This window comes from Pseudorasbora parva, chromosome 13 (genome assembly GCF_024679245.1).
Source record: "Pseudorasbora parva isolate DD20220531a chromosome 13, ASM2467924v1, whole genome shotgun sequence".
NCBI classification, from domain to species: domain Eukaryota; kingdom Metazoa; phylum Chordata; class Actinopteri; order Cypriniformes; family Gobionidae; genus Pseudorasbora; species Pseudorasbora parva.
The window spans coordinates 20,070,468-20,088,424 of NC_090184.1; the positions used below are offsets into that span (position 1 = coordinate 20,070,468).

General features: G+C 38.2%; 1 protein-coding gene across 1 annotated transcript in view; it reads right to left on the bottom strand.

The window, feature by feature from the left end:
- Positions 1-1,095: 1,095 nt before the first annotated feature.
- dok2 (docking protein 2) overlaps positions 1,096-17,957 on the bottom strand; it is a 32,364-nt gene continuing 15,502 nt past the window's right edge. The window contains 2 exon segments of the mRNA XM_067412578.1: positions 1,096-3,093; positions 4,676-4,851. Of these exon segments, the coding sequence (XP_067268679.1) occupies positions 2,104-3,093; positions 4,676-4,851 (1,166 nt within the window). The 3' untranslated portion in view covers positions 1,096-2,103.

Consider the following 17,957-nt stretch of genomic DNA (forward strand, 5'->3'; position numbering starts at 1 on the left):
TTTCAAATTGGTTTCTTGAACATGACAATGAGTTCACTGTACTAAAATGGCCCCCACAGTCACCAGATCTCAACCCAATAGAGCATCTTTGGGATGTGGTGGAACAGGAGCTTCGTGCCCTGGATGTGCATCCCACAAATCTCCATCAACTGCAAGATGCTATCCTATCAATATGGGCCAACATTTCTAAAGAAAGTTTTCAGCACCTTGTTGAATCAATGCCACAATAGAATTAAGGCAGTTCTGAAGGCATAAGGGGGCATATATATTACAAATAAATGTTCACCCGATGTTGATCAATGTATGGTCAATTGCTCCGGATGAGGTGCAGTCTATAATAAACCTAATTTATATTCTTTAATAAACCTAATTTATATAAAAAGAGGTGAGTTTGCACTTAAAAAGAAGAAGAAGAAGAAGAAGAAGAAGAAGAAGAAGAAGAAGAAGAAGAAGAAGAAGAAGAAGAAGAAGAAGAAGAAGAAGAAGAAGAAGAAGAAGAAGAAGAAGAAATGTGCAATGCTATTTTAACACATGTTGCTTCTAGTTACAGGTGTTCTTTAAAAATCCAAAAGTGGGCTCATCTGAATAGACGTCTGGTTATTTTGCACATTACAATTATTTCCAATATTGTGCATCATTAATCGCATTCTCACAATAAAAAAAAATATAAAATAAAAAAAAATGTGTTTTGTGAATAAGGTGCTATAATGAGCCTAATTTACATAAAAAGGAGCCAGTCTGTGGTTAAAAGAGTGACAATTTAAACAATCACAAGACAGCTCCATTTTAGCACATTTAGTTATTTATTTATTTAACTGATTTGGTTGGCTTGCATAAGATACAGGTTTTTGCTCTAAAGTAGAGCGGGTGAAAAGTGATGCTACTTTTTTCCTCTAAATAGTCAAAATTGCCAGTTTATACCTGGCTATGGGTGGGGGAATATGACCAAATTATTTCACTATATATGAAATCTCATTTCTATTATTAAAACCAAATTACAAACAATATTACAAATACAAAAAATTATCATATTATAATATATATACATATATATCAATATATATATTTTTTTAAATATAACAAAAAACAAAAAAATAAATAAATGAAGTTTATTAGGTACAATATGTTTATATAATGTAGTAAGAATTAAAACAGAAATTTAATAATCAAATGTAAAAATAAAATATTGCATAGTCTTCACTGAATGAATTAAATCTAAATATTCTATAAAGCAAATAAACATTTATTCAGTCAAGAGCAGAACATTGTTTTCTCTTTTGTTTGATTCACATAAATAACACAGAACAGCAGGTTTAGGTTTATTAGGCTGCTGTCACTTTAAGACCAAAAGCACGGCTCCATCATACTGATTCACATTTACTTTCACTTTAGACTTAATCGAATGCGTTTACATGAATACTCCACACTATGGATACGATCGTTCAAGTGCAATAAGATGTGAAAGAGAACTGAACTGAAGCAGCTTTCTGTGCATGCACTTTGGCAGTGGTCCCGCTCTTTATATTCTCATGAATGCACTTCATCCCCAAGTGTCAATATTACTGTGATATATGTGTATATTTACCTACCGCAAAATACACAATAAAACCAAATCTCTAACGATAGACATTTTATACCGTAGTAGCATCCTATTGGCCAGCCCTATATCTTGCGAATTGGACTATTTTTTCTCAGAATTGAAAACTTATATAAACTTTTGAGTCGCGAGATATAAACTCGGCTCACAAATCGCAATTGCGAGTTTATATCTCACAATTCTTAGAAAAAAGGTTAATAAATACTTAAAATTCAGAGTTTATATCATGCAATTTTGACTTTTTTTCAAATGTGAATTATAAAGTCCAAATTCTGAGATTCACTTTTTTTTCTGTGGAAACAAGCTTCCATAGATCACAGCAAGTAAAGCACTCTGATAACCACTATCCATTCTGCATATTAATTGATTAAATATTTCATTCATTCACTCATTCATTCACACACACACACACACACACACACACACACTTCATTGTCCTCTGTAGTGGAGATGTCACCAGAGCATCACCAAACATAGTTCTCATATACAAGATTCTGAAGCAGTTCTTAGTTATTTTTTGCGTTACTTTTCACCATAATGTTATCATATGGTGAACTGTCTTCTTCCTCACTGTCCTTTTGCTTTGACAGCAAGGCTCTCCTGGGAGGTTTAGGAACCGCGTAGTCGTCGACAGAAGCGTTGTACGGGTACTCATGACCGCTTGGATCCATCACTGTGCCCAACATCTTCCACGCATGACCTTTGACCTCCTCCGGTTCATCATAGAGAGATGGAGGCCCACTTGGGGCCACACCGCAACCTTCCGGTTCATCATAGATGTGCTCCACTTTGTACGTTTTCCTGTTTGAGAAACGGGTTCTGATAGCAGTTTCATCGATACTGTCATAAAGAGGCTCTGTGTTCTCTATGTTGCCTTTCTTGTCATTTTCACAACTGGGTTCTACTAAAGTTGGTGGAGGGTGTGATGCGGACAAAATGTCTACCATAAGATTCTTGGCAATGGTGTCAAAGGGCAGCGAGTAGTCTGAGTCTTCGGGGTTGGAGCATGTGGAACGTCTATCTCTTGGTTCTCTCTTCTCCCCTGGACTTCCCCGATCTGAATCCAGCGCCGGCGCCATGGCCCGGGAATACATCTCATCTTCTGTGTTGGCCAAGGGACAGCTGCGGAAGTTCTTGACTTGGTTCTTACGCGGCGGAGGCCTGGTGTCCAGGTTCAGACTCTTGACTCCCGTCAGCAGCTTCTCTGTAGGGGCTTCAAGTCTGGAAAGCTGAGGGTTCTGGGGTTGTTTGGGACCGTCTCTGATCGCTCCTTCAGACACCATACTGTAGAAAGACACATCCTCAGCTCTCATTCGAGGTGAAGAGGGCAGGGTATCTCGCTCCACACTTGATATCTGCTTCACAGGTAAATGGACTCTGTGTAGATTGATGGCGGCCTCTACAGACTGGAAAATGGCGTTGCCTTGTTTTGTGTCGAACTCAAAGTTGCCTTCCCCAGAGTCACACCTCCGTCCAGCCTCAAAGGAGAATGTTGCCTGTTTATTGAGAAATTATAGGTGTAATTAGAAGTCAAATTTGTAGTAATAAAAATATACTCCACTTTTTGTTCAATGTATTTTTTATTTTATTTTTGAATTTAACTTCAATTTAATTCTCAAAAACAATGCATGATGTTTTAAAATGTTTTACATTTTTGAAAGGTCTCTTATGGCTACATTTATTTGGTGAAAATACAGCAAAAACAGTTATATTTTAAAATATTTATCCTTAAAGGGATACTTCACCGCTTTTTCGTATTAAACTATGTTATTCCCTTAACTAAAACGAGTTGATACATACCTCTCTCGTCTGAGTGCGTGCACTTAATCTCTCTGACGGGCGGTGATGATCTGATAGCATTTATCTTAGCCCACTAAGCCCAGTTCATTCACTATGGTACCAAACAGAGATCAAGTTAGAAGCGACCAAACACCTCCACGTTTTCATTATTTAAATACAGTTACACGAATAGTTGCACGATTAAGTATGATGACATAAAATAAAACGTGGCGCGTTTCTAATCGGATTAAAAAGGAGAACTATAATGTATGGCGGAATAGCACTTCTGAGAGTACTTCGACTCGGCGCAGTAAAAAGTCCCGGCTGAAACATCCTCCCTCACATCTCCCCCTCCCCCTCTCATTTCTGTCAATGGGGGGAGGGGGAGATGTGAAACGCGCCACGTTTTATTTTATGTCATCATACTTGATCGTGCAACTATTCGTGTAACTGTATTTAAATAATGAAAACGTGGAGGTGTTTGGTCGCTTCTAACTTGATCTCTGTTTGGTACCATAGTGAATGAACTGGGCTTAGTGGGCTAAGATAAATGCTATCAGATCATCACCGCCCGTCAGAGAGATTAAGTGCACGCACTCAGACGAGAGAGGTATGTATCAACTCGTTTTAGTTAAGGGAATAACATAGTTTAATATGAAAAAGCGGTGAAGTATCCCTTTAAGGATAAATATTTTAAAATATAACTGTTTTTGCTGTATTTTCACCAAATAAATGTAGCCATAAGCGACCTTTCAAAAATGTAAAACATTTTAGTAATTGAGACTTTTAATCTCAGAATTCTGACTTTTTTTCTGACAATTGCGAGTTATAAAGTTAGAATTCTGAGATATAAACTCGCAATTGCGTGATATAAAATAAGAATTCTGACTTTATATCATGCAATTGTGAATTTATATCTAAGAATTCTGACTTCTTATCACAGAATTCTGACTTTATAACTTGCAATTGTGAGAAAAAAAGTCAGAATCCTGGGATAAAAAAGTCGCAATTACTCTTTTTATTTTTTTTTATTTAGAGGCAGAAATGGGCTTCCATAGTTTTCAGCAGGATTTTCTATTTTCCTATTTTCTATTTTTTTCATAGTTTGTGTTGTAATTTATCATTTCAAAGTCATAACAAAATAATTGCGAGAAAACACCCTAGGATTGATTTATTTTTGCATGGCTGTCTGGATATCACTTCTCATCTCATCCAAAGGGCAGTGTCTTTTTACAGTATCATCACTATACAGGGCCATTAGGACTGACATTAAATGACTAACTCCAGGTCAAACTATACCTTGTCTCGTCCGAACCTCCGGAGGAAACGGTAGGGCCAGGAGTAGAGAACCTCTCCTGTCTTTGGTTCTTTCAGAAGAAGGCTATCAGAATCCGTCCGTAGCAGCACAATTCCTTTCAGGCTACATCTCTCAGAAGCCTCCGTGCGCCTCACAGTCACCTTAAAATCTTTCATTGCTGAAGACAACAGAGAAGAGAAGCTTCATATTAACAATGTGGCAAAAGAACACAATATATACAGTATCGGCCGCTTTACACTTAAAGGGCCCTATCATACACCTGGCGCAATGAAGCGCAAGGTGCGACGCAAGTGTTTTTTGCTAGTTTCAGCCTGACGCAGTTAGCATTTTCACTTCCAGCACCACGTTTCCATAACTCACATACACTTTGCTTATTACACACACAGGGACACGCAGCAGCACACACAATACAGGGGGCACTAATATGCATTAATTCATGCTTAATTAATGCACAGATAATCATGAGTTAATGTATAACTCATGTTGATGTATTACTTGTTGAGGCACATGACTATTATCTAATTCAAAATTAATTCGAAACCCATAACCACAATTACATATTACCTAATCAATTAGTTAACAGTCACGTGCCCCAACAAGTAAAGTCATAACATAATGATATCTTTATAAATCGATCGCTAATGATTCATTAAAGCAGACAACTGGAAGTTAAAATGCATGGCTTTGACCCGTTGTGGTAATTAGCATGTTAATTTAAATTATTAGTTAATATAATGTTATTAAGGAATTAATACAGTATGACATATTTAACTAATAACTATTTAATGATTACTTAATCTATTAATCATCTAGAATCTTCATTAGTTGCTGATGCAGTAATCATTAATTAATGGGTTAGTTCACCATTAGTAATACATTAACTCATGATTATCTGTGCATTAATTAAGCATGAATTAATGCATATTAGTGTACCCATATTGCAAAGTGTTACCAAAAAAAAAAAAAAAAAAAAACCTTCAAAACCGTTTTAGAAAAAGGACTCAGGCCGAGTGGACTAACAAACTTGTAGCCAATCAGCAGGTAAGGGGCGTGTCTATGGTGAGAAGAGAGAACTCAGTGCGCATCATTATTCAAAACACACGAGTCACACAGGACGGACGTTAGCCAAAAGAACTCATATATGCTGGCTTTTGCTTGAATATGCTCATGTGTCATGTTCACTTGTTTGTCCATTTGCGATCGTATTGTAGCTCACTTCAGCGATGATGAAGACCCGTTCATTTCCACACCATATGGAGCATCTAAATCCACTCAGTGTTTCAAGATTTCAAGCGTCAGCTCACAAAATGTGTCCGACAGGTAAGATACTATACTCCTAATATATGTTTGTTTCCTCTTTTCATCTATATAACCCATCCAGTCATAATTGTAATAAGTTGCTAGCTGGACTATTGAGCTTGTGTTCTATCGTGTTGTTCATGAGAACGGTTTGTGTTTTGTAATCGCTATAACTCTAATCTTGTCATAATTGTAATATGTCCGTTAGTTGGACTGTCAGCTCGTGTTCTATCGAGTTGTTCATGAGAACGGTTTGTGTTTTGTGATCGCTATAACTCTAATCTGGTCATAATTGTAATATGTTCGTTAGTTGGACTGTCGGCTCGTGTTCTATCGTGTTGTTCATGAGAACGGTTTGTGTTTTGTGATCGCTATAACTCTAATCTTGTCATAATTATAATATGTCGTTAGTTGGACTGTCGGCTCGTGTTCTATCGAGTTGCTCATGAGAACGGTTTGAGTTTTAGTGATCGCTATAACTCTAATCTGGTCATAATTATAATATGTCGTTAGTTGGACTGTCGAGGCTCGTGTTCTATCGAGTTGTTCATGAGAACGGTTTGTGTTTTTGTGATGGAAGGGGTGACTTTTTCATTGAATATTGGACCTGGATTAGTTACACACAGATTCTGCCACAGTCGTTGCCTGGGTTACGTATGTGTGGGGCGGAGCTATCACAATAGGGCCGAGACCCTTTTGGGGGTAGGGGCGTGTTTGTTTTGGTGATTTGAAATATAACAACGGTTACCAGATAGCACTTACCCCACCTTTAACTCTTTCCCCGCCAAACACAGGATTTTCCGTTATTTATGAGAAAACAGATTCAGGCCAAAAAACTGAGTTTTCTATGTTTTCATTGTTAGACGCTAGGGGGGTGCTATTACGCATCTTCTGAATGAGTACTGAATCTCCTGATCAAAATACATGCGAGTAAGACGGAGTAAAACAAGCGATCGTATGTAATCATATGAAAACTAACGTGATCATCATCATTAAACAGCATATGAACTGCCTAATGTTAGTGAATGAAATGCGGACCTATGACGAGCTACAGGATTGTAAAGCATCAGAGGTGTTGATGGACTCGATCTACTCCATCTGTGTATGATCATAGCTCTGAATCTGATCTGGATTCAGTCTTTCACAAAAACGTGATTTTCTCAGCTTTTTGCTCAAAATGCTTAGCCTAGAAATCTAGACGCACCCTAGCGGCAGCAAATTTAATCTGCCCGCAAGTGTCGTCTAGGAACTCTCAATACCCTTCTGAGCTGTATTCCTCACAATCTGGACGGGCCAATCACATCGTGTATAGAGTCGGCGGGCGGGGCCATAATGACGACGGCTGAGTTGCATTTGCGTGCTTCTAGTAAACACAGAAACCGGCGAATGGCGGCGGTCTTTCGAATCAGCTTTGACCGCGACTCTGGAAGACTTGGAGTTAAGCTTTTCTCTGAGAAAAGAACAAAGAGCGGCACTGAAGTCATTCTTAAAAAGGGAAGATGTGTTTGGAGTTTAGCCGACCGGATACGGCGAAAGTTTAATCTATCAACGAGCTCCGCTTCACCTTCATTGCTCTGGTTGGTGGTAGCGCTATCCTATCGCGTGTAGAGGGAGTTTGAAAGACAACCGTTTATCCCGCCCCTCGGATTGAGCCCTGTCTATGGTGAGTTTCCAGACCAAACATCTTGATGTGGGTCTGGCTTGTCAGGCTACAAAATGCTGCTTTTTTTTAACTAAACTTACCCATATTCAAGTGTTGATAAAAAAGGAATGCAAGAAGCTAGAATAAAACCTTTTTTGTGGTTGTTTAAAAGAAGAGGGCCAGCTCTTTCTTTTGATATATTGCATGCTCAGATATTCATAAAACAAAATATTCTATGGGCTATTAAATTTTGGTGAAAATGGTCAAAAACCCTGGCGGTGACTGACAACTTTTGTTTAAAAACGCTGGTGGGGAAAGAGTTAAAATAGACACAAATATGCTTTCAGATGAAAATCTGGATTCAGCACACCTGTGGCCTCCTGAAGGCTTATGCGTCTCATTGCCATATATCTTTTTTTTCTTTTCTTTTTTTTTTATTGTAAATTAGGCTGTATGGTTTTCAACTCTTTTTGCAAGCAGATGGTATGTATCAGAGGTTACATTCTCACATATGTACAATAATTCAAAGCGGATTTGTTTTGATGCGACGTTCGCAATATAATTGGTTTTTCCGCACAAGTGTACAGATTTAGAACATGGCTGCTGAGAAACAAGCACCTTATTAGATGTTCTCGGGTAAGAAAGGTCAACACCCCATCCGTTACTGCCGAACTACAGGGTGAACTCTGTGGCAAGCACGATTCTGCTGGTTCTCCAGAGGGATTGTCTATTAGAGGGCTCGCCAGGCAGATGTTTTTCTACACGGGAGCCGACATGGGTGATGAAACTCCATTCATTTCCTGAGGTGAAGTGTCAAAAGGAGATTTTCTGCTTATGCTGTCATCCCAAGAGTGTGGGCTATTAATTAATAGGCTCTGCATAAATTTACTGCAAATGTAGATGTTTCTCAAAGTCTGCTTTAATAGTATTGGTAACACTTTACAATAGGGTTCAGTTTGTTACCGTTTTTCTCAGTCGCCTTGGCGCATTTCTCACATCAATATTTACTTGCACAACAGTTAGTTCAACATTCACAACATTTAGTCATTTGTGCACATCATTGTAGCAGTTTCTCATTCCTTTCAACAAATTGCAGTTTCTCATTCTTTCTCTGCTGTTTTATATCATTATCTTTTGCTTATGTCATGTCAGCCAAAATGAACTATACTTGCTGAATAGAGAGAATGCACGTGACGTCACCGTCAGCCGGAACGACTGCGGTTACGCCCCGCTGAGTGGCAAAAAGACTGAGAGAAGGGATTGGTTTACAACGTGAATTCAGCGAAAAAACACAAAAACAAGCCCGGCGCCAGATGGGGGGTAGGGGAGGCTTGTCCACGGACACAATGGACATCGCTGTTCCAGACTAGAGACGGACTTGATAATAGCAATTTTCTCACTCAAACCACTGCCAACCTGCTGCTGCTTCTGCTTTAAGAGGGGAACGCTGCCCATAACTGCTTGTCTAGGATCTGTAATCCTCCGTAAGAACTCGTAATAATAGAATATTATTAACGTAAGGGAGCTAGCAAATCTGTATTTTTGCACTCGTCAAATGATTACATTTCCAACGTGTTTTCGCTTTGGTGAGTAATGTAGCCAATCACAGACATGTTTGTAGATTTCTACAACGCAGTTGGCCAATCACAGACATGTTTGTAGATTTCTACAACGCAGTTGGCCAATCACAGGTGTTGAACTTGGAATCCACTCAGTGCTGAGTTCAGTTAAAAGGTTAGTTCGCCCAAAAATGAAATTTCTTTCATTAATGACTCACCCCAATGTCGTTCCACACACGTAAGACCTCTGTTCATCCTCGGAACAGTTTAAGATATTTTAGATTTAGTCCGAGGGCTTTCTGTCCTTTGAATGTAAGTGAATGCCCACTTGATGACCACGTCCAAAAGGTAATGAAAACATCATCAAAGTAGTCCATATGTGACATCAGTTTGTTAGTTAGACTCTTTTGAAGCGTCGACAATACATTTAGTCCAAAAATAACAAAAAATATGATTTTATTCAGAAATGTCTTCTCTTCCGCGTTTGTTTTCAAACCTCAAATAAAGAATCAAACAGTTGTGAATCAGCAGATTGATTCGTGATTCATATCGCCAATGTCACGTGATTTCAGCAGTTTGCCAGTTTGACACGGGATCCGAATCATGATTCATAACCGTTTGATTCTTTATTTGAGGAACACGGAAGAGAAGACAATGCTGAATAATTTTTGTTATTTTTGGACCAAAATGTATTGTCGGCGCTTCAAAAGAGTCTAACTAACCAACTGTCATTATATTATTTATTTTTTACTTTTTTTGTTGTTTCAAATGTTATATATTTAATTATTTCAATTTGTTACTCGTGGTCATGTATCACTAAATGTAATAGGCCATAACAATATAATATTTTCTGTAAAGTGTCTTATATTGCTGAAAATCATGATTTCTTGTTGCTTTGATTGGTCAATGTCAGTTATGTTACCAAGGTAGAGTAACATTATGTAACCGAATTAACAGTCATTCACAGAGAAACACAATCTCTCCCTCTCTCTCTCACAAATCATACATGGCTGTCAACACGGTTACTCATCCTTGGTAACAGAGTCTGACGATAACAAAATAAAAAATCACGATGGGTTATTTTTGCTTTTTGTGCATTTGCGTATCCTTGTTTTATATGACAAGGATTGGTTTTGCATGATGCCAGGAGAGGAACTGGACTACCAGGCACTTGATATGGTCGATGGCATTTTGTATTTAGGAACAAGACATAGTCACTCACCTACAAAACATTACAGTGGTACACATCTGATTCCAATGTCAAAGTGTTGTGTAAAGTAAAAAACAATAATAATTGAAAGGTATAAATGTTAGTGTGAGCAGATTTGTGTAGTTTATTTTTTTAATAATTTTGAAAATGTGTATTGACATACTTTATTTTGGAACAGTGTGAGGTTTAATGATATTAAATGTATTTTGCAATCAGTTGTTGAATGTGTGTCATAATAATAGTTTTAGAAGGAACACATTTGACACAGTTACACTGTAAAAAATAAAAACAGAAAATGTACTGGTAATTTTCTGCCAGTACATTATCCAGTAATTTTACGGAAATTTCCGTTGACCTTTAAAACACAAACTAATGCAAAGTGTAATTCAAAATACAGGGAAAACACCTGTAAAAAAAACATATACGGAAAATTCCTTCATATTTCTACAGTACATTGTACCATATTTTTACAGAAATGTTTTACAGTGTAAAACATCTAGGGTTATATAAGGTACAATATTGTACCAGCATGTTTTAAAAACAAAAGGTACATTTTGGTTGCCTATGGCAAAAATAATGACATTTAAGGTACAAACTGGAAGAGTACAAATGTTTTCTTTTATATTAAGATACAATTTTGTACCCTTAAAAGGTACCACCCCAGGAACAAGGGTTGGTACCTTCTTTATTTTTCTGCAAAACAAAAATGCTGTATAATGCTGCCAGGCCAGTAGTTGGCAATGTCACTTTGTAATGAAACATTATGCGCCTATAGACTGAACACATAATATACATGCGCATGACATCATCGATTGCACAAATTTGCGCTTTTGTAGAGAGGATAATGGCAACATTTTTCAAAAACAAGAACCCGTTGTCAAACGTTTGCATTTTCAGGCCCCCAAAACGCCCTTTTTCGTGTAAATGAACAGCCAAAACTCATAAAAAGTTTACAATTTTTAGATGAAAATTATGTGTAAACAACCCCTTAGATGCAAGCTAAGAGCAAATTCATGCACGTGTTGTAATAGGTGACTTTTTTCTTGAGAAGTCTCCTTGTTCGTAAATATAATCCATGCAATTATTAGTGAATAAGACCCAGCGATCTTGATATAAGAAAACACTTGAATAAACACCCAATTCCATGATTGTAGTGTTTTGTTACATTTATTCGTGTCACTGTATATGTCCCAGGACATTTGTCACATTGCAAGATTTTTTGTGCCCTGTTTTTACGATATCATCCAACTGCGGCCACAATTTGGGCGTTATCGTGCTGGTGGGGATTACCGTTTTCGCAGACTTCTTCTTCTTCGCCTCTTCTGATGAACTGCTAGCTGTCAACATCGGATCAATATGTTCAACATTCGCTAGTTAGTTTTTCTCAAACAGAAGCTTCAAAATAAGATCTAGCATCTTGCAACATGACATCATGACTTTGTGTAGACATACACGGCACTTTCTAAAGCCAAGTGGCGTGTTGTCTGTGCACATTTTGAGCTATCCGCGTGTATGTCTACGGCGCGTGATTTTGCGTGAATGTCTACGCCGAAACAAACCATCATCCCTGCATGTGATTCTGTTCGGCGTGTATGTCTAACTATACGCCGAAACTAACTAGTGTGTGTGTGTGTGTGTGTGTGTGTGTGTGTGTGTGTGTGTGTGTGTGTGGCCTGGTAATCCCTACGTTATGGGGACAAAATGTCCCCACAAAGATGGCAATATCCGAAATCCTTGTCCTTGTGGGGACATTTTTAGGTCCCCATGAGGAAAACATCTTATAAATCACACAGAAGGAGTTTTTTTGAGAAAGTAAAAATGCAGAATGTTTCCTGTGATGGGTAGGTTTAGGGACAGGGGCAGTGTAGGGGGATAGGATGTACAGTTTGTACAGTATGAAATCCATTACGCCTATGGAAAGTCCCCATTAAACATGTAAAACACGACATGTGTGTGTGTGTGTGTGTGTGTGTGTGTGTGTGTGTGTGTGTGTGTGTGTGTGTGTGTGTGTGTGTGTGTGTGTGTGTGTGTGTGTGTGTGTGTGTGTGTGTGTGTGTGTGTGTGTGAGCCTCTTTATGTGGTTTATGAGGACACAAATTTGTATAACTACATGGGTATTACACTGGTATTATACTATAAATGTGGTTTATGAGGGCATATCAAATGTCCTCATAAATCAAATGGCCTTAAAAACATACTAAATGATGTTTTTTTGAGAAAGTAAAAATGCAGAATGTTTCCTGTGATGGGTAGGTTTAGGGGCAGGGGCAGTGTAGGGGGATAGACAATACGGTTTGTACGATATAAAAACCATTACGCCTATGGAGAGTCCCTGTAAACCACATAGACCAACATGTGTGTGTGTGTGTGTGTGTGTGTGTGTGTGTGTGTGTGTGTGTGTGTGTGTGTGTGTGTGTGTGTGTGTGTGTGTGTGTGTGTGTGCATGTGTGTGTGTGTGCGTTTGTGAAATACGAGGACTCAAATGTGTATAATGACATGGGTATGACATAGGTATTACAAAGAGAGGCTGAAATATGAGGACATTGGTGATGTCCCCACTTTTCAGAAGGCTTATAAATTATACAGAAGGAGTGTTTTTTTTTTGTGTTTTTTTAAGTAAAAATGCCAAATGTTTCCTGTGATGGGTAGGTTTAGGGGCAGGGGCAGTGTAAGGGGATAGAAAATACGGCTTGTATGGTATAAAAACCATTACGCCTATGGAATGTCCCAACATTTCACAAAAACAAATGTGTGCGTGTGCGTGTGCGTGTGCGTGTGCGTGTGCGTGTGCGTGTGCGTGTGCGTGTGCGTGTGCGTGTGCGTGTGCGTGTGCGTGTCCTCACAATGTAAATTGATTTATAAACGTACTAAATAGTTTTTTTTTTTGAAAATGTAAAAATGCAGAATGTTTGTTGTGATGGGTAGGTTTAGGGATCAGGGTTGGGTGTAGGCAATCGTTATTGTTATTGACATGGCCAATGAAATGTTTAGAATCGCTTGCAGGGCATTTCCGCTGAATTGGTTTGGGGAAATAATCACACAAATGGAACGGGAAATTACATCACACCTGTGTGCCTTGAGAAACTCATCGCGATTGGTCAATGAGACGCTACCAGGAATGCCTTTGCCCAATAGGCGTTCTTGTTTCATGATGGGAACGCCCAAGCCACAGCTGGACCCTTCTCTATTTTTAAGTAACTTTAAATTACTACCTTAGAAGTCTAAAGTACTTTTTTTGGCTTTTATTGGATGCGATAATATTGTCAAGAGGTAACAACGGGAGGGAACTCCAGCAAGAATTTGACCTCGGGTCTCCTGAGATACAGCTTTTAGTATTACTTTATGCCATCGTTACAAATGACTGTAGATAAAGATTCTAGAAATTGGAAGAGAGCGACAAAGAGAATGACAAAGAGTGCGATGTGGTTTGGAGGTATCTTTTTCCATTTGAAAATTGTGGCTACTCCAGCCACAGTCATTGGGAGGAAGTGTGCCTTTGCAAAGACAATGCTAGCTTCTGTTTGCAGCTGTCAGAGCAAACACTCCACACCTCTCAGCAAATGAAAAAAATGACACTTCCTGCAAAAGAACAAAAAAGCCGCAGAATACACAGACTGTGTAAAAATGTAACAAGAGATGCATTTCCACATTTACATCCTGTTGTCTCTGAGCAACAAGTAGTAAGATTCATATGCAAGATTCTCTCTCTGTTGCTCTACACTTGGCATTGCACCAAATTTACGGCAACTGTTTTGTGGTTGTAGCCCCCCATTTCCACCTCGCGTTCCGCATGACCTCATTTGCATAACATTCTCATACACTTTATCTCCTTCTCCCTCCAGGTGTGTGCTGTGTTCATGAAATCATGAAGGTACATTTGATGCAAGCATAAAGAGTGGGGTCTTAAAGTCTGAGAGTGCTTTCACTGTACAGCAGCATAAACAGAATTTCATCCGCTGAGATGAAGGATTTGTGGCATGCTTTGCTATTAGAAGGTCACTAGCCAGTGGCTACCAGTCAAGCATGAGGTTACCGAGGTTACCACCAGCCAGAGGAACACCTTCCTATTCTAATTAGATTTTTTTCCGTGGCTGAAATACTATTCTTACAGAGCCCCTAAAAGGAACATGAGATGAGACTCACAAAGAAACCTTGCTTTGTCTTGCAAAACTTTTGCATTCCCTTGCAAAAATGATTGCGCTCCTCCAAGAAACAATTTGCTTGCAAACAACTCAAGCAAATGCAAGCTTTATACATACACCAATCAGGCATAACATTAACTTCCTAATATTGTGTTGATCCCAAAATAAAACATCCCTGGCCCATCGAGGCATGGAGTCCACTAGACCCATGAAGGTGTGCAGCAGATCCTTGAAGTCCTATAAGTTGCGAGGTGGGGCTTCCATGGGTCGGACTCGGTTTATTTAGCACATCCCACAGATGCTCGATTGGATTGAGATCTGTGAAATTTGGAGGCCAAGTCAACACCTCAAACTTGTGGCTGTTCTCCTCAAACCATGGCAGAGCGTATTATCCTACTGAAACGGGCCAGCCTTCGCTCCACACGTGCATCAATGAGCCATGACCCTGTCGCCGGTTCATCACTGTTCCTTCCTTGGACTACTTTTAAAAGATACTGACCACTGAAGAGTGGGAACACACCACAAGAACTGAAGTTTTGGAGATCCTCTGACTAGTGTTGTAAAAAATATCAATATTTCGATATGTATCGATACTGGAATATATGAAACGATATGATTCTCATGTTATCGATACCAGCTGCGCTCTCCTCTCGTCTAACGGCGAACGCACGTTCTGCTGGATTTTTCCTTATGTCAGCGTGTGTTAGTGTTAGTGTGTGATCGATCTGAATTTCGCGCGGGATTGCATATAATTGCATATAATTCTACTAATCCCCACAGATTTCGTGCTCACATCTGAAGCGCACACACATAGCCTACCATTATAAAGCCGCCACTGACATGATACAACTGCAAACATTTGCTTCTTTTTCCAGCTTATTATTGGTCAAATACACTCCAAAAAAATAATCAGTGCACATCTGGAAGAGTATTAACGTACTCACAGTCTCAAACAGTTCAGGAAGAATGAGTAACAGGTGTTTAGGATCCATGGGTGCGTCAGGTCTTAAAGGGACAGCGGCTATTTGATATTCAAACTACAAAAAGCTGGGTCATTAATGTAGTAGAAATATGAAATTATTTTAAAATTTGGTGCTTTCTAGACTAAGAAAAGACATAAAATGTATTTTTGTCTCATGGGGATGAAAGACTACAATTCCCAGAATGCTTCGCTGCCCTGTGAGGCCATTCCCAAAGCCACCTACTGGATTACTGTGACTGAGTTCAGAAAGTACAATTAAATACTGAACGTGTGTGTTCAATATAACGATCGAGTTGCCGCGTGAGTCTCACAGCTGACTCAGATTAGGAGTCAGATTACATTTAACGTCATAAATAGAGTTGATGAGCTCTCGTGATGAGAGCTGAGGTAATCGCGACCACATTCGCGGCATACATTCACAATGCGTTTTCAGTTCATGCCTTTGGAAGCTTAACTTTCATAGAAATTAATTTGAGAAGTTAAAACACTTACATTGCTTAGCATCCGTTTAAATTAATGCCTGTTGCTGAGCTGTGCTGTAAGTGTGATCTCCATTCCCCATGCACGAGTTGAAAACATGCGGAAATAGCTCCCTCTGCTGGCTGTAGTCTTTAGGCTCTGGGCAAACATTCCTCTCGTGAAGCAAATATCGTCAATTTGCGTCACGAGAGGAATTTTTCCAGAAATAAAATGCATAAATCTCTAGTCTCAGGGGGATATAAGAGGGGGGAGCATGATCATTTGAATATACTCCAGGGTTTCTACTGATACAAAGCCATATGTTAATCGCTGAAGTAACCCTTTAAGAAACATGCTGGCCATGTGAATTATTTGTAAAAAATAAATAAAACAATGAATAATAAGTTCTGTTGTCATATTAATCATATTATAAATAGTATGTTTATATAGTATCATATAGTATCATTTAGTATCAGTATCGAGGTATTTTAGTCTGGTATGGTATCGAAGTCATAATTTTGTTATCGCTCTGACCCAATCGTCACAATTTGTCCCTTGTCAAACTCACTCAAATCCTTAAGTTTGCCCATTTTTCCTGCTTCTAGCAACTTCTAACAACTCAACTTTGAGGACAAAATGTTCACTTGTTGCCTAATATATCCCACCAGCTAACTGATATATTATTCACTTCACCTATCAGTGGTCATAATATGAAATATTACAGTTATTTTAAATTGTAATAATATTTTAATCAAATAAATGCAACCTTAATGAGCAAAGCTTTTCCAAAAACTAAAATTTGGTTAAACTTCATATTGGTGCACTAATATGCATAAATTCACGTGTAACTAATGCACAAATAATAAAGTTTAGAAGAACTAAACTCTTAATTAATGATTGCTGCATCAGTACTGTAACTAATAAATCTGATTAAAAGTTTCAATCTATATATCTATATATTCAATCTAAATATATGAATTAAATGCGTCATTGTGTATTACTTTCCTAGCATCTAGTATTAACAAATAATGTACTATAATGTGTCAATGTGTTGAATTGGCGTAGTTGTGGTATGAACCACGTTCTTTTCTGAGTTCCAATTGCTTTCAATCTGGCATGTGGTTTCAGATACTATGAGATCTGTTACTATTTGATGTGGTTTACAGTATTTTAGTCTCACTAATTTCACCACGTTTTAATTTAATTGATGCATTTATATATAAATTGTGTTTGTTGCAAAAATGGTAAATCCTGACTATATATTTATAGTCATATTTCACCCTCTCCTTGTAATTCCTATGTCATACCCATGTCATTATACACATTTGAGTCCTCATATATATATATATATATATATATATATATATATATATATATATATATATATATATATATATAAAATATATTTGTATGTAGTATAAAGCTGTAGTTTTACAGTTCCCTTCTGATCATCTAATTCGTTGTGCACTCTGTTAGCCTGCTGTCTGTTGACAGAATAAGTTCTTCTGATATTTAAAATGAAACAGATGGATTTAATAACCCATCTGAATCTACAATTCCCCCAAGACTGTCACATTCCAAAGAGGAAAAAGCAACAGAACGCTGAAGCTCAGACAGACATATGGGCCGGTTTATTTTTTTATTTTTTTTATTTTTTGAGGACAAAAAAAAAAGGTAAATTAGTGTGATGAGATTATTTAAATGCTATTTCTGAATGCAGCCACATATAGGAACATAATCACCCATGATTAAACAGGGTTGTGTTCAAATGCACAATGACGTTCGACTGGCTGGGTCAGATTGTCTGGCACCTGTGCTGCATCAGTGATGCATGTTTTTGTACTTCTACTTCTCTTCTCTACTGTCATCTCGCTGAGAGCTGTGAAATATGTCCACTGACGACTTGTATCTGTCTTTTTTGGCATGTGTTTTTGGTTATTGTATGTTTATGCATTTGTCTGAAGGCCTCT